General features: G+C 41.2%; 1 protein-coding gene and 1 long non-coding RNA gene across 2 annotated transcripts in view; one reads left to right on the top strand and one right to left on the bottom strand.

Moving 5' to 3' along the window:
- The window catches only part of LOC111091795, a 13,805-nt gene extending 9,803 nt beyond the window's left edge, over positions 1-4,002 (top strand). Inside the window, exon 4 of the long non-coding RNA XR_005376172.1 lies at positions 1,189-4,002. This is a non-coding gene — a long non-coding RNA (uncharacterized LOC111091795). The remainder of the gene's footprint in view (positions 1-1,188) is intronic.
- Positions 3,991-22,007, bottom strand: SPRYD7 (SPRY domain containing 7). Its single transcript, XM_038569426.1, has 5 exons — positions 21,850-22,007; positions 20,855-20,971; positions 18,175-18,341; positions 9,952-10,054; positions 3,991-6,487 (listed from the first exon to the last, which is right to left on the bottom strand). Exons 1-5 carry the CDS (start codon positions 21,953-21,955, stop codon positions 6,390-6,392), a joined length of 591 nt encoding a protein of 196 aa, XP_038425354.1. The 5' UTR covers positions 21,956-22,007; the 3' UTR covers positions 3,991-6,389.

Below are 22,007 nucleotides of genomic sequence, written 5' to 3'. Positions count from 1 at the left end.
CCTTGGCTCCCAGCCCGCAGGCCCTCGTGGCGAGCGGCGGCCCCTCGGGGTCACCCCTCGGGGTCACCGGGGCTCCCTTCGACCCGCCTCGCCGGAAGCAGGCGGTAATCCTGGCCGGGCGCGAGGGCCCCGGGCGAGCTTCGTCCCCTGGGCCGCTCGCCAGCTTCCCTCTCCCCGCAAGCCCCGTGCTGGCAGGTGCGGTGCCCCGGAGCCTCGGGCTCTGGCTGAGCTGAAACGCTCCACAGGCCACGCGACCCGCGGCCTTTCGTCTGTTTGCCCCCAAACCTCACAGGCCTTTGTTCACCCCTTTTAAGTCACTTGTTCACTCCCGAAACCGTGCAAGGGCCGAGCTAGGGCTACGTCCCCCAGTAAACCTCGGCGGCCTCTCCCGGCTCCAGAAGGAACAGGAGCTTCACAGGACAAACCGGCCTCGCTCCCTGCAGCTGCCGTGTCTCCCACTGCTTTGTCGTCAGTGTCACTCGTGAGGACACGGGGCAACAGGCCGAATGGATCCCAATCACAGCCCCAGAAAACATCTAGTCTGGCCTCGCCGCGGCGCCCCCGGGACGGCAACCCAGGCCGTGCAGTAACCCAGCTCTGTCTGCGGTGTCCCCGATGCCTTGGCACTGGCGCCCCACCTGCGGCGAGCTGCCTTCACCCCACCAGCCCGGAGCCCCAGCTCCCTGATGCGGTGCTCCCCTGCCCCGGTCACCCTAGGGCGCGGCCCCGGCCACCCCAGCTCCCCGATGCGGCGCTCCCCTGGCCCGGTCACCCTAGGGCGCAGCCCGCCGACCAAGGCCTCTCAGCCGCGGGGCCTGCTGACACTGCTCAACACCTCCCCCCCACCCCGCTGCCACCCCCCACCCCCCCACCCCGCTGCCCCCCCACCCCCCACCCCCGTGCTCACTGCAGTGAAGACCGAGGCCGCGCTTGCCCGGGGCCCGGGGCTCTGCAGCAAGTAGACATGGTTCCCAAAGCAGTTGCCCTTGAACCCCTTCCACCAACACCCTCTAGAACTGCTGTTCTCTGAAACGCACGTAGGGAGACACTGTTGACGACACACAGGGCAGCAGAAAAGCTTAAACTCTACATCGCCTCGAAATACCAAATGGCCAATTTTTAACGGCCAGTAAAATCGATTCAGATACATTTGAATGTTAACATATTGGATCCATATTTTATTCCAAGGCTTATCGATCCGACCTGAATCAGCGGTCGTTTTTAAATAATCGGTGCGTGACCAACAGCTAAACTACGGAAGCGGCCGAGGCGTCCATCGGTAGATGAATGGATAAAGATGTGGGGCACAGACATTATATATACAATGGAATATTCTCCAGCCATAAAAAAAAAAAAAAAAAAAAAGAATGAAATCTTGCCATTTGCAGCTACACAGATGACTCACCCACGAACCTGCAGAATTCACATGATGCTGTCCTGACCTAACCCGATGCCTCCCTGTGTGTCCCCGGGCAGCCCGGGTGCCCTTTCCTCTTGGGAACTGTGACAAAGGATCTTTTCCAATGGCATTTGTCCCCGATCTGTTGGCCCACCATCTCTCAGTTTTAAAAAACCTCCATCTTTAAAACAAATGTCACAACGATTCCAGGGACCAGAAGCCCATTTCTTTGCAAGGCGGCGACTTCAGTGGTGACCTGATAGGACAGCTCCCGCCCAGCTGGAACTGCAGCCGGCTTCCCGAACCTTCCAAACACTTCTGCCTCCAGGGCAACAGAGAATAATCTACTCCCCTTTTTATTTTTCAAGTGAATGATCGAGGATCTGAAACACACCTATGACTGCCTTCCTGAAATACATTTGTGAGAATCACACACATGAATCTACAGAATTTTTTGGCTTTATTTCTAGTCTCCCTTAAAAAAAAAAAAAAAAGATTTTATCCATTCATTTGAGAGAGAGAGCACACGCATGTGAGCAGGGGAAGGGGCAGAGGGAGCCCGACTCGGGGCTTGATCCCAGGATCCGGAGATGGTGACCTGCGCCGAAGGCAGATGTTTAACCACTTAACCAACCGAGCCGCCCTCTAGTTTCCTTCTTACAATGATCAGCATTTCACTAGTCACTGTGGTTTCAACAGCCCAGTGAATTATTTTCTAACATTCCCATCGTCATTCACTCATCCGTGGGGTCAGCGGACCCTTGGCAGCCTGGTAGCCCCCACTGGTTTGTCGCTGTCCTTTAAAAACATGCAGCGTTTGCCAGAACTGGTCTATCCACATGTGGCTTCACGGGCACTATTACTTTCCTGGGTCCGGGGGTCAGGGTTACGCTGGCGCCTGGCACGACATCAACTAGTAATTTACCAGGTAACTTTATTAATAAAAGACATAATGCCCAGTAATCTTATTTCCAGGATATTATATATAGGTATATATACACACATATATATGTATGTATATATATTACTTTTTCCTAGACTCTAGCATTTAATGGTTCATATTAAACACAGAAATGTTTAATAACGTTTTTTTTTTTTTGTACCATTCATCAATCTATCTTGGGTATTCTAGAGCCATACTTATTAACTGCGATTAGCAGAGCTCCTTGAGGGCAGAGACTTAAGTATTTATGAAACACAGCACATGGATGATAGTTGTTGGATGACTACATTGTAATGGTTCCTATGTGACTACGTATTACACAATTTAGCCAATACTGGGAGAGTTTCCTCTTTAAGTTTCTATAGAACTCTTGGATGGTACGTGGTTTCATTTATGTTAGCTCATCATATTTAACATTATCCTCTTTGTACCCACTGTTTGAATAATTTCGTCCCAGTTACTTTAAAAGAGCAAGTTGAAAGGGAATCTCCTATCTTATTCAGTACATGCAAGAACAATAGTTAATTGATTCTATTATGTTTCCACTCATTCCCACAAACGGCCCAATTAGCTCCCAACAGTATCTGCCTGCCAGGTTGCACAATTAATGCAAATTAATATAAGTGGTAGTTGATTATATTCCATTTCTGAGCACTATGTTTGGTTTTATCTGTGTACAGGGAAATTATCTAGAGTTTTGATGACAGATTTCTTCTCAGTCATATCTAGATCTTTTGCATTATCTAGAAGTCATTGATTTAAGGTATTTTATCAAGACTTGTCCAAGATCTCACTTGCATTTCTAGCTAACACTTTTGCTGTCCATAACTAGACTTATATTAGAAAATAAACATACAATTAAAGATCTGAGCAACAATGTTATGCATGTCTGTTTTTGTTAATGATTTAGAAAAGCCCTAGGTCAAATTATGTTTTATATCATTCCAAAGTTAATGTATAATAGTCCGTAATCCAAGTTGAAAATATGTTCAAATTAGCTTAATGAGGGACCCCTGAGTGGCTCAGCAGTTTCGCACTGCCTTTGGCTCAGGGCATGACCCTGGGGTCTCGGGATTGAGTCCCGCATCGGGCTCCTGGCATGGAGCCTGCTTCTCCCTCTGCCTGTGTCTCTGCCTCTCTCTCTCTCATGAATAAATAAATAAAATCTTTAAAAAAAAAAAATTATCTTAACGAATGAGCCTAAGGCAACTAAAAGCCAAATCTACTTTTTCTGGCTTTTAATATGTAAAAGATTCTCATTGTTTCACATATCTAACATTATAAATCATTTGTGATATTTAAATCATTGATATGAGTAATAATTTTCAGTGTAACTATGATAAATTGCACTAGTATGAACATATTTTTACAATATACAGAATCAAGACATTGGACATTGTCTCTTCAGCCAGGAACAAATGCTGTGTTTTATGTCCCATCTAGGCCTGTATTTGGCTATCATTAAATATTTAAGCTATGGGTTTATACTAATGTTCTTCATGATGGCTTCATGAAAGGCTTTATTTTTAAATTTCTCCTAGCTCAATGTAATTTCTTTTATTTAATCTCTACACCCAACGTGGGGCTCAAACTCCAGACCCTCAGATCAAGATCGCATACTCTTCTGACCAGCCAGGTGCCCCATCAGTGTAATTTTTTAAGGTTTTATTTCTTAGAATAGTTTAGAATTACAGGAAAACTGAGTAGTACAGAATTTCCATATATGCCCTCTCCCAGTTTCTCCATTAACATCGTACACAGGATACATTTGTTACAATTAATAAATGAATATTGATACTTTATTATTAAAATCCATAGTTTATTCATATATCCTTAGTTTTTACCTAGTATCTTTTTTCTGTTCCTGGATCCCACATTACGTTTACTTGTTGTGTCCCGTTGGGCTCAGTTCCTTGGGTATGACAGTTTCTTTTTCTCTTTCTTTTTTGATGACCTTGATAGTTTGGAGGAGTACTGTTCAAGTATTTTGTAGGTTGCTCCTGTACTGGAATTTGATGTCTTCTTTAAGATTAGACTGAGGTCATAGTTTTAGGAAGATAATTTTCCTAACAGGACTTAAATACCTACAGATTAAAAACACATCTAGACTTCATCAAACCATTGCCATGGACGTAATTCATATATCATTTTTAGTATTGTCCCTATTCCATATGACTAGAGACAGAAAAATAGTATTGAGTAAAGAAAATGATGATTTTAAAAAGCTAGCTTAAAAAAAAGAAAGGGTAACTAAGAGGTAGATAACATTATAAAGACAGCAAACAGTAGTCATTTTAATTTGCTTTCCAAAGTAAGCATGTTCTTTACAAATTAAGATTACTAGGACAGAAAGTCAGACAAAAACGCATAAATAATATAGTTATTTCAATTATGTATCTTCAGAGGTAAATCTGGGTTTTACGTCAATAAACTTACTCAAGTATACTTATGTTTTCAAAGCATATTGTTGCATTTTTATCTACCAAATAAACAAACACTGCAGGATTCTCTTGCCTATAGGTCAAAAATAGTCTTAGAATTTTAGAAAACTTATAGTAGTCAACCATTCTCTCCCCAACAGTGGTTCTCAAACTTTAGCATGTATTAGAATCACCTGAAAGACTCGTTCAACCACAGACTCCAGGGTGCTAATCCCCACGGTCTCTGATTCAGTGGGTCTGGGGTGGGGCCTGAGAATATGTGTTTCTAACAAGTTCCCAAGTGTTGCTGAGGCTGCTAGTCTGACAACACTATGAAACCCACTGTTTTAAGGGTCAACAAGGAAGCTACACTTATTAAGTGCCTATGGTGATTCAAGTGTTTTACATATATTACCTTATTTACTTATAGAATCTTATCGAGCAGGTATGAGTATCTTTTATAAATGAGGAAGCTGAGCTCAGGGAAGCTAAGGAACTCAGCTGAGAAGGTAATGGGATTAGGTGGCAAAATTACAATTCAGATAACTGATTCTAAGTCCCGTGGTTTTCTAGTACAACATACTGCTCTCTGTTGACAAAGGAGTGAAACGTCCACATCCTTGGCATACTTGCTAGAAGTGGAGACTGTACCAGCGTGTGTACAATGAATTAGTTCAAGTTAGTAGGGTACTGAAGGAATCTCTACTGAGGACTCGACAAAGGCTCAGGGTCACGGAGAGCATTTCACTTATCTCTGAACTTCTGAAATAATCAGGATGAAACGAACTTAACATATAATTACAAAACAGGAAGAACATGTATTTAATATAGTACTAAGTATTACTTAATTACTATCGTTTTATTATTTCTTACAGAAAAACACACATTTAAATAAAAGTTCTTAAAAGAATAATCTCATTTACATTTAAGTTTAAAGCATCATACTATTCTAAATGTCTGCCAGTGTATACATCGCCCATCAACCATGACTTACTCTGGTACTGAAATAACACAGCATGATGGTCTTCAACAAAACGCTCTGACAGTTACTGAAACATTTACCTCCTTTCACAAAGCAAATTTAAAGCAATGACATACAAAGTAAACAATTTAAAGTTTAAGAAAAGTGGTACGATTTACAGTAAATAAACCACCAAAAAAGAAGTTGCCAATAATGTATATTTTCTCACTTTGTTACACTCTATATAAAAGACAACACAGACACAAAATCTTAGACGGCAGACTTAAAATAGTTGATGAGGTCTAAATTTCAGAATGAGAAAAACCCACCCAACTCTACATCTCTATTATAAAAACAAATTATTTTATGTAAGAAAGATCCCTTTTAAATATGTATATACATATTTCCACTTAATACTGTTAATCAAACCCATAGTTATATTTAAATAAGAATTAAATAAACTGCCCCAAATGCTGATTTTATCTCACAAAACAAAAATATTTTAAATCACAACTTCCAGATGGTATCTTGAATACATTGGTTTCTTAAACAACATTAACAAGCATATTTTTAAGAATATATTTTCATCTACAGGTCAGGTAAAGCTTTATTAAATGGTAAACACTTTTAAAAGTGCAGAAACACAAGTTTCAAAAACAAATACATTCAGAAGATCTGCTGTTCAAATAATATTTTTTCAAAACCAGGTGGAGGAGTATGATAAAATTCACTGAACTGGCAATCCAAAATTGCACTGTCATCAACTAAAGACAGAAAAAGAAAGAAAGAAATTAGAAGCTAACAGCTTAAATCGCAAGAATGCATAATTATAAAATAAACTATTTTCATAATACCATAATATTAACAGGCAAAAAGAATAGATACATCTGCTCCCCAGGTTACAAAACATAATCCCATTAGGTAGAAATAACCACAATGAAAAATAAAATTAAAACACTAAAAAGGAGATCCATTAAAATATTACTGATAATTAGTGTGAATATGAGTACTTTTAATTTTTCCTTATTTGCCTCTGTATTTTGTTTTATACATCAAGATGTATTACTTTTTAAAAATTATTTTATTTTGATAAAATTATAGATTCAAAAAAGGTTGCAAAAATAATAGAGTTCCCTGTGGCCTTCATCCAGCTTCCCCTAGTGGTAGCGTCTTACACAAAACTTGTACATGAATATTCACAGCAGCTTTCTTGGTAATGGCCCCAGACTGGAAACAACTGAGATACCCACAAACAGGCAAAGGGAAAAACAAATTACAATATAAGCACACGATGAACTATATGTGCTACTCGGCAATAAAAATGAATGAATTATGGATACATGCTACAACATGGATCAATCTTAAAATAATTATGCCGAGAGAAGCCATGTATAAAAAGAATACAAACTTTATGATTCAGATAGTCTGTAGTGAAAGCAGATCAGTGTAAGCCTGGGGCGGTGGTGGAGAGAGGGGAGCAGGAAGGATTACACGAGAACAGGAGGGAACTTTTTGGGGTGATGAATATGTTGACTCTGGTAATGACATGAGTGTTTACTTCAGAGCTACATGTTAAACTGCACAAATGTTTAATGCACATGACTAAATATAATTTTACATTGCATAAGAAATGCAGAGAAAAGTACTGGACTTGACATTCATCAAGCCACTAGAGATTTTATGAAGGGTACTTTGGGTGAAGTGGTGGGTTGAAGAACAACTGAACGACACACCAAGTGTTGTAGCCACTGCTAATATAGCCACATAGAGAAGTCGAACCAAGGGCTAGTGAATTTAGGAAGGGTTTGAGGGATAAGGATGACTCATAGAATGTTTACAGGCACTGGAGAGACAGGTTCCTGACTTGAGGTATGAGTGAAATAACCGACAAAGGGGTATGAATCCTAGAGATCTAGACTATAGTGTTTCTAACATGAAGGAAACCACCTCATCTAAGATGGGACAGAAAGAAGGCGAGGCTGTATCTGATCCAGAAAAGCTTCAGGAGGGCAGGGGTGGGAAGGGAGAGTTCACTACTGACAGCCTGTTTCTTTATAAAGTAGAAGGTAAGGTCATCTGTGGAGACTGAGGAGGGAATTCAAGAAGTATGGTGAAGGTCTAGAAGGTGCACAAATGTAAAAGAACTGCCACAAATGCTGAGAGCTTAGGCTGGAAGGCATAACTTTGTAAGGACACTTTTCTTTCAGTGTGATAAAGCCTTTTCTCTCCATAGTATAAGAACTGACAAAATGAATGGATGGATCTAGGATTAGGCATGGGATAGAGGACAAAGGATAATTAAATTTAAGTTTTATTTTTATTTATTTTTAAAGTAATCTTTACACCCAATATAGGGCTTGAACTCACCACCCTGAGATCAAGAGTCAGATGCTCTACTGAGTAAGCTGGCCAGGCGCTCCTTAAGTTTTATTTTTCTCTCTGATATTATCAGATTATTAAAATATTTGGGTTAATTTAACTGATATATCAATGCCAATTTATAAAATATGCTTTACTCTATGTAATTTACTATCCATAGCTTTACTACATTAAAATTATGCTCAATCAAAGAAACAATATGGAATAAAATTGTATTTGCTACATTCATTTGTGTACTTTTAAATTTCATTTTCCAGACTATATTATTTAGAATACTTTTTCCAGACAATATTATTTAGAATACTAAGCTACATTTCCATGTAAGTAGATAAAGGAATTGCTTTTAGGTTTATCCAATATGGTAAAGAAACTAACTAAAATCAAACTTAAAAATACACTTTTATATGCAAAGACCGTAAAATCACTGAAAAGTAATTTTGGGGAGAAAAGACTAATGAAAACTAAAAAGTAAAGCATAAGCTTTGGTTGTTATTATGTTATTAAATATTTATATTTGTTATTTATATACTTTTTGACATCCAGCCTGTCATTCTAATGCTGCTACCTTTCTAGTAAATTACTATAAAATTAATCGGTTTCTATTTATGGCTCAAATCTAAGAACTTCAAAAAATTTTTATTTATTTATTTATTTATTTATTTATTTATTTATTTTGAAAATTTTATTTCTTTATTCATGAGAATCACAGAAAGAGGCAGAGACACAGGCAAAGGGAGAAGCAGGCTCCCTGCCTCCCTGCGGGGAGTCAGATGTGGGACTCGATCCCAGGACCTGGGATTATGCCCTAAGCTGGAGGCAGATGCTCAACCACTGAGCCACCCAGGCGTCCCTCAAATCTAAGAACTTAAAGTGATTAAATGAGAAAATATTTTTATATCTATTAAGGTCATAGGCAGAAAAATCATACACCTGTTGATTTAAAGTTGGTAACATAAAAAATAAAGCAGAATAGAGGAATAAAGGCACTGTGCTTATGTTTGGTTTTTTAAATAAAGAAAGATACCTGATTTTTTAGAGATACATATGAAATATTCTTATGAATAAAATGATAAAATGTCTGGCATTTGCTTCAAAATAATCTAAGGTGGAAAGATGAAGAACAGAAGGAGTATTAGCATTAGGGGGTAGATGAAACCTGACTGGCTCCAGGCTGATAACTATTTGAAGTTGGGTGATGGGTACATGAGGGTTCAGCATACTATTCTCTTTACTTCTATAAACATTTGAATTTTTCTATAATAAAAATTAAAGTTAATAAATGGTATAGAATCCTCTCTTTAGTAACCCAATTCTTGGGCAGGACTCACTTGAGCAAAACTATAGTACAGACATACAGATAACCATCAAAAGCGAAACAACTAATATGAAACTATTCTAAGTCACAATTTCTCTCAGAAGAATTTTAACAGGTAATTTTACAAAGGTAACTAATGCTCAATCTACATAAAATTCCCATCCTTAGTTCCACAATATTTTTTACAACTATATTTTCGGTCATCTAAATCTCCCTAATACTGGCAGAAAGAGCTTTGTAAAATCAAAGCTTTTTGGAACTTTCTAGAATATAAGACTATATGATTTAAAAAAGGGAGTATGGCTATTGCATATTTAAAGTATGATCATTGTATTTGGGAAAAAAAATTTTTATACATCAGAAGAAAAACTTCCTTAGTTCTGCAAAGTGGGATTCTGATACCCTACTGAGTACATTTCATATAAAGAAAGGTCCTTATTAACTTGTCCAGATTTTTGAATGATAGTTATAAAGTTAGTGAAAATGTCAAGTAAAAGTTAATATACAGTAATATTTAGAAATATTTTAGCTTACCATAAACAACTGGATACACTGTCCCTCGTATACCTGATGCTGGACAATGCATATTTTTTCCATTCAAATATACATTTAGTTCTACATGGTCATATGTAATACCCTAGGAAGGAAAGAAAATATTACAAAGTAAAAATATAAATGTTTCACATAAAAAGTCTAAATAGTCAGAAAGCACTCACTGAAAATCATGGAAAAAGTAATTAGTGTCACAACAGTTTTCATTAAGGGTTTACAAATTGGTAGAGTTCTACTTGAACTGAGACCAAAAAAAAAAAAAAAAATCAGTGGTGATTATGTGGTGGGAAGTCAGGTAAAGTTCCAAGAGGTAAAACAAATGAGAACAGTTTGATGTCTGGTATTATATTTAGATAATCTTAATTTTATAATCTGAATATTAAGATGATAGAAGTACTGCCGACCGCGTACAGAGAGATCTTTTTTTTAAAGATTTATTTACTTATTTGAGAGAGAGAGACAGGAGCAGAGTCCCCCTTGAGCACAAAGCCCAAGGCTGGGCTGGATTTCACAACCGTGAGACCATGACCTGAGCCGAAACCAGAGCTGGCCACTTACCTGACTGTACCCCCCGCCCCGGCACCTTCAGAGAGAGACCCTTAAAACTCATACACAAAAAACAGAATTTTATCTTAATTCTGTAGATAGGGGGAAAAACAATGAATTTTTCTGCATTAGGGCTTACTACTTGTCACTGTTCTCAAACTGTGAAAAAGTATCTTCATATAACTTTTTCTTTTTAAAATTTTATTTATTTATTCATGAGAGACACACAGAAAGAGGCAAAGACATAGGAGAAGCAGGCTCCCTGTGGGGAGCCCGATGCAGACTCGATCCCAGGACCCCGGGATCACGCCTTGAGCCCAAGGCAGACGCTCCACTGCTGAGCCACCCAGGCTTCCCGATACAACTTATTTCTGAAATGAAATACATTTCCGTATCTCTTTACCTTGCTTTCAAGCACTTCAAATCCATTACCAAGGTAAAGTGTTTATATATAAAAAATAAATAAATAAAGTGTTTATATAATGGAATACATCAAGTTGAAAACAGAAAAATAACTCAAAAGAGTAGGGGAAAAAAAAGGTGGAATAAAAATAGATCACTCTCTACATCTGTATGTTACTGATGGTGAAAAAGACTAATAATAAACGGCTATTACTAATAAAATGCTGAAAAACACTTTTAATGCCTGTATTATGAACCAAGCACCATTCTAAGTATTTCATATTTAATCATTTAGTCCTCACAAAATGGGTATTATTATATTATCCCCATTTTACAGATGAAGTAGCTAAAGCACAAAAAGGTTTAGTAACTTACGTAAGACCACAGAGCTGGGAAGTGGCAGGCCTGGGATTTACACCCACGCAGCATACTTACTCTGGTGGCGCACCATCCTGCCTCTCTTTAATGCTTGATGCCATAGCTCCTAAGAGCTGGCAGGAGGAGAGCTTTGAAGAATGCAGAACAGCAGAGATCTTTCAACTGCAAAATCATCATAGACCAAAAAGACCACTCCAGGGATTTCTGACTGTGGATATACTATATCAACTTAAAAACTTTATAGAGCTAGGGATCCCTGGGTGGCGCAGCGGTTTGGCGCCTGCCTTTGGCCCAGGGCGCGATCCTGGAGACTCGGGATTGAATCCCACATCGGGCTTCCGGTGCATGGAGCCTGCTTCTCCCTCTACCTATGTCTCTGCCTCTCTCTCTTTCTCTCTCTGTGACTATCATAAATAAATAAAAATTAAAAAAAAAAAAAAAAAAAACTTTATAGAGCTAGAAAAAGATCGTACAGATGATCTAGCCTGCCTCCCGCACTTTCTAGTTAAAACAACCAAGTCCCAGGCGAGTCCACGTACTAAGCGCTATTAAAGGTTCTCCTGGGGCAGCTGGGTGTTCAGTCAGGCCTCTTGGCTTCTGCTCAGGGCCTGATCTCTCGGGTCCTGGGGCCTACCTCTGCGCTCAGCAGCGAGTCTGCTTGAAGATTTTCTCCCTCTGCCCTGCCCCCCTCACTCATGCATGCTCTCTAAAATAAATAAATCTTAAAAAAAAAAAAAAAAAACCTCAAATCTTAGCCAGGGTTAAATAAAAATTTGTTAGTAGTCAAAAAATATCAAGACAGATTGTTTCTGTTTCATTTAGTTTATTATTTAAATATAATAATAAAGCTAACTGGTGGCTGGGATTTCTTTTTGTAATGAAAACAGAATTACGTAGAAACAATGTGTTCCTTCTTTATAGGAACATGTCATGGGGTACCTCTCAGTTTGGAGCAGCCGCGTAATCAGCCGCATAATCCAGGCGGCCTCCACCACCTGGTGGCAGCATAACCTACTGCAAGCAAGCAAGCTTTAGTTGCCCAAACCTGCAGCTGAGGGCAAAATCCTAAAACCAAAGAAACAAGTGGGAAAGGATAGGAGTACTAAGTACTATGAGCAGAGTTCAGCCCAAGTATTTCTAACTTAGTCCTTTATATGATTTAGAAACCAGGTTTCACTCCACCATAATGATACCAAATAATCTAATGTGTTCAAGGCATTTATCAATAATTGCATATTCAGTGAACAGGCTCTGTAATTACGACGCCTGTATTTTAACCCAGGATCCCTCCGCAGAAGAGGTTACTTCTCCTAATCTGTAAAATGATGGTAATAATACTAGAGAGTGTATAGAATCATTATGAGGATTAAACAATTTAATCCTTGCTAGGCATTTAAAACAGTGCCTGCCCATAATAAATGCTAGAGAAGTGTTTGCCATTATCATTACAAAGAATGTTTATAAAACTTCTCTAAATTGAACCAAAAAGTACAATTTTAGAATGATTTCCACTTTCCAAGACTATATATAAAAGGAAAAAAGTATTGATCCTCATTAAACCTAATCTCATTACATTTCTTCACCTACACTCCCAAGCCAGGTATACCTTCCTCGTGCTGTAGCAGGCCCTGTGGGCACTGTAGGACTATCGCATGAATATAATCATTTGGTCGGATGTTGAAAGCTTATTTTTCTTGATTTCTCCTCAGAGAATGGTATATGACTGAAATGTTACACATATGGGAGTGTTTTCACTGTCTTAAATCCATCCTATTTTTCCTATGCCACTGTCAGCAATTTGGTGAAATTTGTTCTCAAATGTCCGAACTAGGCAGATGAAGGTAATATGGTAAGGTAATGTTTTACTTTTCTTGATTCTGCATATATTTCACCTTTTTTAAAGTCCTCCTTTTATCAGAATGGGTATGAGAACTCAAAGTCTAATTTAATAAAGCTGACAGACTAAAAATGACATTCTTAAATCTGTCAATTTGTGGTATCAGTAATCTCAACAAATGAGATAGGAAGGCAAGAATAACACACGGTAGAAGTTCAACACACCAACAAAGACAAACATTTGTTACTGATTATCCTTGCTTATGTTTGAATTTCATCTTAGTGTAAACAGGTTGATAGCATCGACCTGACTTCAAGATTCTCTTTCAAGAAATATCCATTTGAGTAAGGGTGTTCCGTATTACGGACATCTGGCAATGATCTACAAATACAAAACCAACTATTTAAAAAGAAGAACAGAGAAAAGCAGATTTTATAAATGGTTTATGTCTTTTGTCTCCTAAAACAATTTCCTTTTTTTTCTCCTAAAAATCTTTCAATAATTTACCTATTTAAAAAAACTAGGGGCACCTGGGTGGCTCAGTCAGTTAAGTGTCCAAGTCTTGATTTTGGCTCAGGTCATAATCTCAGGGCTGTGACATGGGGCCTGAGTCAGGCTCTATGCTAGGCATGGAGTCTGCTTAAGATTCTCTCTCTCTCCCTCTCTAAAAAAAAAAAAAAAAAATGCAAACTAAACGTTCTTTGTATTTTTTTAATTGCAGAAAAGAAATGAAAGATCAGGGGCACCTGGGTGGCTCAGCTGGTTAGCTGTCCAACTCTTGATTTCTGGCTCAGGTCATGATCTCAGGATCATGGGATTGAGCCCCACACTGGGTTTTGTGCTCAGCAGGAGTCTGCTTGAGAGTCTCTCTTTCCCCTTCCCTCTGCCCCTTTCCCCCACTCTTTCTGTAAAATAAACCTTTAAGAAAAATGAAAGATCAGACCACAGTTAAAAATCTTAATTTCCACATGTGTCTTCCTTCTCACCAAAATGCTGTATATTTCCTCAATTCAAAAACCTGGATTTACCCTGTGTTGTCTTATCATTAGAAACTTTCCTTCATTACATAGATTTCTTTCAAGTTGGTACCAGAGCCAGGAACGCAAGGCTCTATGTATAAGGGCACCTTTGCTGAAGGGGAGCCGAGGATTCTCTTCTCAATCAAGAGCTGATAGCCCACACCCAGTGTGTAAGGTTCTTGGATAATGCCATGTAAGAAGTAACAGGGAAAGCAGAAAGGGATCTCCGGATTTCATTTTCAACAGGGTGGCTTTGGTAAAGACTTAAATATATCTAGTTGGGAATAAAAATAGAGAGGTCTTAGGATTAAGTCCTATTGTTTGAAGAGTTTTTTTTTTTTTTTAAGATTTTATTTATTTATTCATGAGATACAGAGAGAGTCAGAGACACAGGCAGAGGGAGAAGCAGGCTCCATGCAGGGAGGCCAATGTGGGATTTGATCCCAGAACCCTGGGATCACGACTTAAGCCAAAGGCAGATGTTCTACCACAGAGCCACCCACGGGGTCCCTCTTTGAAAAGTTCTCAAAGTGAAGAAATTTAATAAGATTAAGTTTAATGAGGATTAATACTCCTAGTAAAATGCTGAAATTCTTTAAGAGAAGTTCATAAATTAAATAGAGGCATACATTTTTTTTATACTTTGTTTTATTGTGCTTCACAGATAGTGTGTTTTTTACAAATTGAAGGTTTGTGGTAACCATGTGTTAACCAAGTCTATTGGTGCCGTTTTTCTAACAGCGTTTGCTCACTTCAAGTCTCTAGGTCACATTTTGGTAGTTCTTGCAATATTTCAAACTTTTGCACTATTGTATTTGTTAAGGTGATCTGTGTTCAGCGATCTTTGATGCTACTATTACAACTGTTTTGGGGTGCCACAAACCACACCCATATGAGACCATAAACTTGATGGATGTATGTGTGGGTTTTAACTGCTTCAGTGACTGACTGTTCCCGTCTCCCCCCTCTCCTCCGGCTTCCTTATTCCCTTAGACACAATATTGAAGTTGGGCCAGTTAATATCCCTACAATGACCTGTAAGTGTTCTAGCGAAAAGAAGTCACGTGCATCTCACTTTACATCAAAATTCAGAAATACCAAGCTCAGTGAGGAAAGCCTGTAGGAAGCCAAGACAGGCCAAAAGCTAGGCCTCTTGTACCAAACAAAGTAGCTAAGCTGTGACTACAAAGGAAAAGTTTTTTTTTTTTTTTAATTTTTATTTATTTATGATAGTCACAGAGAGAGAAAGAGAGAGAGGCAGAGACATAGGCAGAGGGAGAAGCAGGCTCCATGCACTGGGAGCCCGACGTGGGATTCGATCCCAGGTCTCCAGGATCGTGCCCTGGGCCAAAGGCAGGCGCCAAACCGCTGCGCCACCCAGGGATCCCCAAAGGAAAAGTTCTTGAAGAAAATTAAAAGTGCTACTCCAGCGAACACACAAATAGTAAGAAGGCGGAACAGCCTGACTGCTGATGTGGAGAAATTTTGGTGGTCTGCTTAGATCGCCTCAGCCATAATATTCCCTCAACCCAAAGCCTGAACCAGTGAACTCCCTTCAATTCCATGAAGGCTGAGAGAGGAAGCTGCAGAAGAAAAGGTGGAAGCGAGAAGAAGTCGGTTCATGAAGTTTAAGGCAAGAGGCCATTTCGATAACACAAAAGCGCAAGGTAAAGCAGCCCGTGCTGAGCAGAAGCTGCGGCAAGTCATCCCGGGGACCTCGCCAAGGGAAGGTGGCTGCGCTGGACACCAGATCGCCAGGGCAGATGGAACGGCCTTACACGGGAAGAAGATGCCATCTAGGATCTTCAGAGCTAGACAGGAGAGGTCCAGGCCTGGCTTCAAAGGGCAGGCTGATCCTCCTACTGGGGGCTATGCAGCTGGTGACTTTAAGTTGCAGCCAACACTCACTGTCCATTCCAAAAATCCCAGGGCCCTGAAGACCGACGTGTTTCTACGCTGTGTGCTCTATAAACGGAACAACAAAGCCTGGAGAACACCACATGGTTTACTGAATACTTTAAGCCCACCGCTGAGACCCACTGGTTTGAAAAAATGAAATCCTTACTCTCTGACAATGCATCTGTTCACCCAAAAACTCTGATGGAAATATATGAGATTAATGCTGTTTTCATGCCTGCTAACACAGCATCCATTCTGTGGCCCATGGATCAAGGAGTAATTTCAACTTTCAGGTCTTATTAGTTAAGAAATACAGTTTGTAAGGCTACAACTGCCATAGATGATGATTCTTCTGGAAGATCTCAGAAATGTAACCTAAAACCTTCGGAAAAAGATCCATCATTTTAGATGCCCTTAAGATCATTCGTGATTGCAGGAGTTTGCTTCTCCCTCTACCCTCACCCTATTTGTGTTCGCTTTCTCTCTTTCACTCTCTTTCAAATAAATAAATAAACAAAATCTCTAAAAAAATAAAAAGAACATTTGTGATTCAGGACACCTGGGTAGCTCAGCTGGTTAAGCATGTGACCCTTGGTCTCCACTCAGGTCTTGATCTCAGGGTCATGAATTCAAGCCCTGTGTTGGGCTCCATAAGGGCATGGAGCTTACCTTAAAAAAAAAAAAAAAAAAAAAAAAAAGAAGAAAAATATTCATGATTCATGGGAAGAAGTCAAAGTATCAACATTAATAGAAGTTTAGAAGAAGTTGATTTCAACTGTTATGAATGACCTCGAGGGTTTCAAGACTTAGAGGAATAACTGCAGAGGTGGTAGGGATAGCAGCAGACCTCGAATTAGAAGCAGAACCTGAAGATGTGACTGAGTTGCTGCAACCTCATGATAAAATTTCAGCAGATGAAGAGTTATTATACTGATGTGCAAAGAAAGTGGTTTCTTGAGATAACATCTCCTGGTGAAGATGCTGTGAAGACTGTTGAAATGACAACAAAGGATTTAGAATATTATATAGGGCCAACCGGAGGGCTCAGGGGTGGAGCACCTGCCTCCAGCTCAGGCCATATCGGGCCCTGTGTCGGGCTCCCTGGATGGAGCCTGCTTCTCCCTCTGCCTGTGTCTCTGCCTCTCTCTGTGTCTCTCACGAATAAATAAATAAAATCTTTCAAAAAAAATATCATACAAACTTAGCTGATGAGGCAGCAGCAGGGTCTGAGAGAATGGATTCTAATTTTGAAAGAAGACCTACTTTGGATAAAATGCTCTCAAACAGCATTGCATGCTACAGAGAAATTGTTAATGAAGAGTCAATCTTTGCAGCAAAATGCATTGTCATCTGCTTTTAAGCCACTGTCCCATCACCCTAACCTTCAGCAACTGCCCCTGATCAGTCAGGAGCCATCAACACTGAGGCAAGACCCTCCACCAGCAAAAAGATTATGGCTCACTGAAAACTCACATGATGATTAGCATTTCTTTAGCAATAAGGTATTTCTTAACTAAGGTACGTATACTTGTTTAGATGTAACGCTATCGCACACTTAAGAGACCGCAGTAAAGTGCAAACATAACTTTTATATTCATCGGGAAACCAAAGCCTCACTTGACTTGCTTTACTACCGTATTTGCTTTATTGCAAGCGGTCTGGAACCAAACCCACAGCATGTCCGAGGTATGCCTGCAATAAACGTCACAATTTTCTCTAAGAGATCTCGAGTGGGGAAAATACCTAGTACTTTCTAATATGAACATCAGCAAACTTTTAACATTGTGGACCAAGAACTTCTCTGATGTGAGAGAAGCAGGAAACGCTGATCAACAGCCAACCTGTCCTTAATTCTCCTGAATGGAAATAAGGGCTCACGCTCTTCTTCCCAGCCGGCGGCGGCGTCAGGAAGCAGGGCAGTCAGGTGAGGCAGCAGCAACTACCCGAGGGGCTGTCTCTGGAGTATGTGCCATCTCAGGAGACCCAGTCCCAGCACTTCGGAATTCAAAGCACAAACTGCCAGGCTAAAAGCAGTTCAAGTCTTTTTTTTTTGTTGTTTTTTGTTTTTTAAGCAGTTCAAGTCTAATAAGTTACAGTGGGAAACAATCCCACAAGAAAACTTACCACCACATCTCCCTCCTGCGGAAGACTGTTTGCTGGCAGCCTATTTTTCTCCTCATTGTTGTGGTACAGGGCTCCATCATTCCTCATCACCAGGCTGTGCACATCTCGGCCAAGAGGAATCTGATTCAAGTTAACTTTCTGAGTTGCAACGCCAACACCCCATATTCCTAAAAAATAACAGTTTAAATGCCCCCAAAATCGAAGGAATACAAATATGAAAGAAGGAATTGTTTTTAAGAAGAATATAAGTTGTTTTTAAAAGAAGAGGCATACTATCACTGAACTATTTTTTATGTTCTAAAAAACAAATATTTTAAAAATAGGCTGCAGGGGATCCCTGGGTGGCTCCCCGCGGTTTAGCGCCTGCCTTCGGCCTGGGGTGTGACCCTGGAGACCCAGGATCGAGATGGTGTCGGGCTCCCTGCATGGAGCCTGCTTCTCCCTCTGCCCGTGTCTCTGCCTCTTTCATGAATCGCTCTCTGTCTCTCATGAATAAATAAATAAAATCTTTAAAAATATATATATTTAGGAAAAAATAAGTAAATAAAAGTAGGCTGCAAAGTACCCTATGTTCTCTACGGATGGAGCACAACCTAGGAGGTAAGAATGCGTCCTGAACCCGTACTGCCTGGGTGAAACCTCGGCTTAGCTACGTCATCTGGGGCAAGGTCTTTAACCTCCCTCTGCTTCCTCACCTGCGAACTTGGGCTTCTAACAGTACTTCAGTTATTAAGAGATACAGGAAGGTAACCTAGTAAATAGTTGGATCAGTGTAAGTATCCCCCCCAAAATCGGTTAAGTAAAGCACAGAGTATTTTTTATAAGATGTTAGCTATTATTGTCATCACTATTCTTTAAAAGACATTTTGAAAAAGCTACACAACAAATTTAAATGGCCCAGGGTTCTAGCCAAGCACTACTTGGAGAGGTGGGAAATCTGTCTTTAACTTTTCTGTCCATGGTGTGTGACAGAGAATATAGGACCTGGTCAAGATCACAAAGAGGAGAAAATTAATGATAGAAAAATGATTTTCTTACCCGTACCTTAAGTCAGTGAGTTTAAAGCCTTTTGGTCTAAGCTGATTTTAAAGCAAGCAGCTAACCAGTGAAACTGAATTACCTAGAGCTCTGGATTTTTGTCTCAAACTGTTTCCTTCTCAGTTTTTATCAAAATCAGTTAGGAGAAAATCTATAAATGGTAGAAAGTTTGAAGATCAGGTTGCCAATTTTTCTGAAGTGAGCAGCACTATCAAAAAGCTGCATGTCTGGATATTACCGTCTAGGCTTCCTAGATAATCCGACTATGTAATTTACCTTCCAGAGTGGGACAATTTTAAGAGTGACAGAGATGATAATACTAGCTTCGTGGACAACAGTTCTAGACGGGGTTAGAGTCTCCTTACCGCTAGAGAACTGTGCATGCTGTGATGCCCTTGGGCACAACTGTCTCAGGCTTGCATTGAGAGATCAATTTACAAACCCCAACAATGTATTTATCCTAGAGATGTCACTGAGGATGCCATCCTTTACAGAAAACCCACATGAAAACTTGTACCAAATTTAAGGTTCAAGAATATAATGGCTTCTCTTGAGAAAGGTAGATTGTACTTGAGAAGATTTTAGCAACCAGAGACATTTTGCAGTTTAGCTTATAAAAGAATGGAGGACAGTTTCCTTTTATTTCATATACTTAAGAATATCAGTATTTTACATTAATTAAGAAAATAAGCCCCAGAAGGATGTTTTATATCATTCAAGCTTGTCGAGTAAGAAGAGTATGGTTGATTGACTTACTCCCGGCTAGTTTTCCTATTTTATACCTATACTTCTATTTTTCAAGCTATATTTCACTAGAAGTTTTTTTTCTTACAACAAAGCTTTAAACAATATATTTCCTCATATTCAGTACAGCTCCAAGTTAACTCATTGCTACTCTAATACTCAAACAGGACTGTCATATGATTCAAGACACTCTGTAAATTTTTTAATGAGAAGTATAGATATTAGAATTCTAAATCTGCTGATTGCTTCAGAAGGCAACAGATCTTGGTATTTTAACAAGTGTTAAAAAAAATTCAGGATCGTAAGACTGATTCTATCCTAAGATAACACAGCAGGAATCTACACCTTATACGCTTGATCGAATGAAATGGAGCATCTAGTACCCATTCAATAAGGCCAGCGCCTTACACAGACCCAGTGCAAAACACATCTGTAAGTATGATTAATGCAAAGCAGGAATGGTAGTTCCTGTAATCTCATTTTATAGATATGCAAACTGAACCTAAAATAACTAAATTAACTACTTTAACCAGGATCACACAAGAGGTGGGGGGGGAAAAAAGGGGCTTTCCAAACAAGCTTTGTGATTTTTTTTTTACTGTCTCACTGATCTTTCTCATGTACCCCAAAACTGCTCTTACTATTTACAGTTAGGGCTCCCAATGGTAAAGAACCATTATACCCATGGGATCCCTGGGTGGCGCAGCGGTTTATCGCCTGCCTTTGGCCCGGGGCGCGATCCTGGAGACCCGGGATCGAATCCCACGTCAGGCTCCCGGTGCATGGAGCCTGCTTCTCCCTCTGCCTATGTCTGTGCCTCTCTCTCTCTCTCTGTGTGACTATCATAAATAAATAAAAATTAAAAAAAAAAAAAAAAAAAAAGAACCATTATACCCACCTGTGGACTGGATTTTGAATTCAAAGTAGCTTTTGTTTTGATGTAAAGGGGCGCTGGCTAAACAGCCTCCTGTCCCACAAATCCTTCTTCCATTTTTCACAATGACAACATCCGTTCCTGAATTAAAAAAAAAAATGCAGAGGCCGTGTCAAGTTTTCTTTTTTCAATTTTCTCATCCAACCATCAAGGTTCATTTGTTTCACTTTTAACGCTCAGCCAAAAATAGAGCCACGCTATATTCAGTCCAAAAGATACAAATGCTGATACATTCGAAACAATTTTTAGTTCACTGTCCCCGCCCCCCCCCCGAATGTTTGTATTTAATATTCATTTGCGGCCAGAGATCCCGTGTAGGCCACCCGGGAGGAGCCCCGCGGGAGGAGCGCTGGGCCGGGGGCTCGGGTCCGGGGAGGCGCGGCGCCGAGAGCCAGAGCCTGGGGGACGGGGCGGCAGGTGCAGGGCCCGGCGGGGGGGAGGGGCAGGACCCTCCACGGCCTCCACGCACAACACGGCCCGGCCGAGCGGGCGCAGACCGGGAGCCCCGCCAGGCCGCGCGCGGGTGCAGGGGGGCAGCTGGGGGGGCGGGGACCCGGGGAGCCCCGCGAGGCCATGCCCCGGTGGAGGGGAGCAGCTGGGTGGGGGGGTCCCCGGAGGGCCAGGGAGACTTGGGAGGCAGGGGGGGCGGGGAACCCGGGGACCCCGCGAGGCCGCGCGCGGGTGCAGGGGGGCAGCTGGGGGGGCCCGGGGGATCTGGGGAGCCAAGGGGCGGGTAGGAGGCGGGGTGGGTCGTGGGGGGGACGGGAGACCCGGGGCCCCAAGGGCCGGGGTCGGGAGAGGAGGCAGGGGTGTCCGGGCGCCCGGGGACCCGGAGGGCGGAGGGCGGGGGCCGGGGGCCGGGGCCGGGGCCGGGGGGGGGGCGGCGCCCCGCGGGGCCGTGTCGCGTGGTCCCGCCGCGCGCCGGGGCGTGGGCCGTTGGGCCGGGGCGGGGGCCTCACCCATGTGCTGCGTGTCCAGCTGCACGGCCGGCATCTCCTTGAGGGGGATGTGCCCCGCGCCGCCGTCCCGGCAGCACCGCAGGCAGCAGAACACGGACGCGGCCATGGCGCAGAGACCCCGGCCCGCCGCCTCCGACCGCCGCGACCCCGCCCCGCCT

The sequence above is a fragment of the Canis lupus genome, chromosome 22, assembly GCF_011100685.1.
Source record: "Canis lupus familiaris isolate Mischka breed German Shepherd chromosome 22, alternate assembly UU_Cfam_GSD_1.0, whole genome shotgun sequence".
NCBI classification, from domain to species: domain Eukaryota; kingdom Metazoa; phylum Chordata; class Mammalia; order Carnivora; family Canidae; genus Canis; species Canis lupus.
Note: the sequence above shows the minus strand (reverse complement) of the source record. Positions and strands in the feature narration are given on the sequence as shown.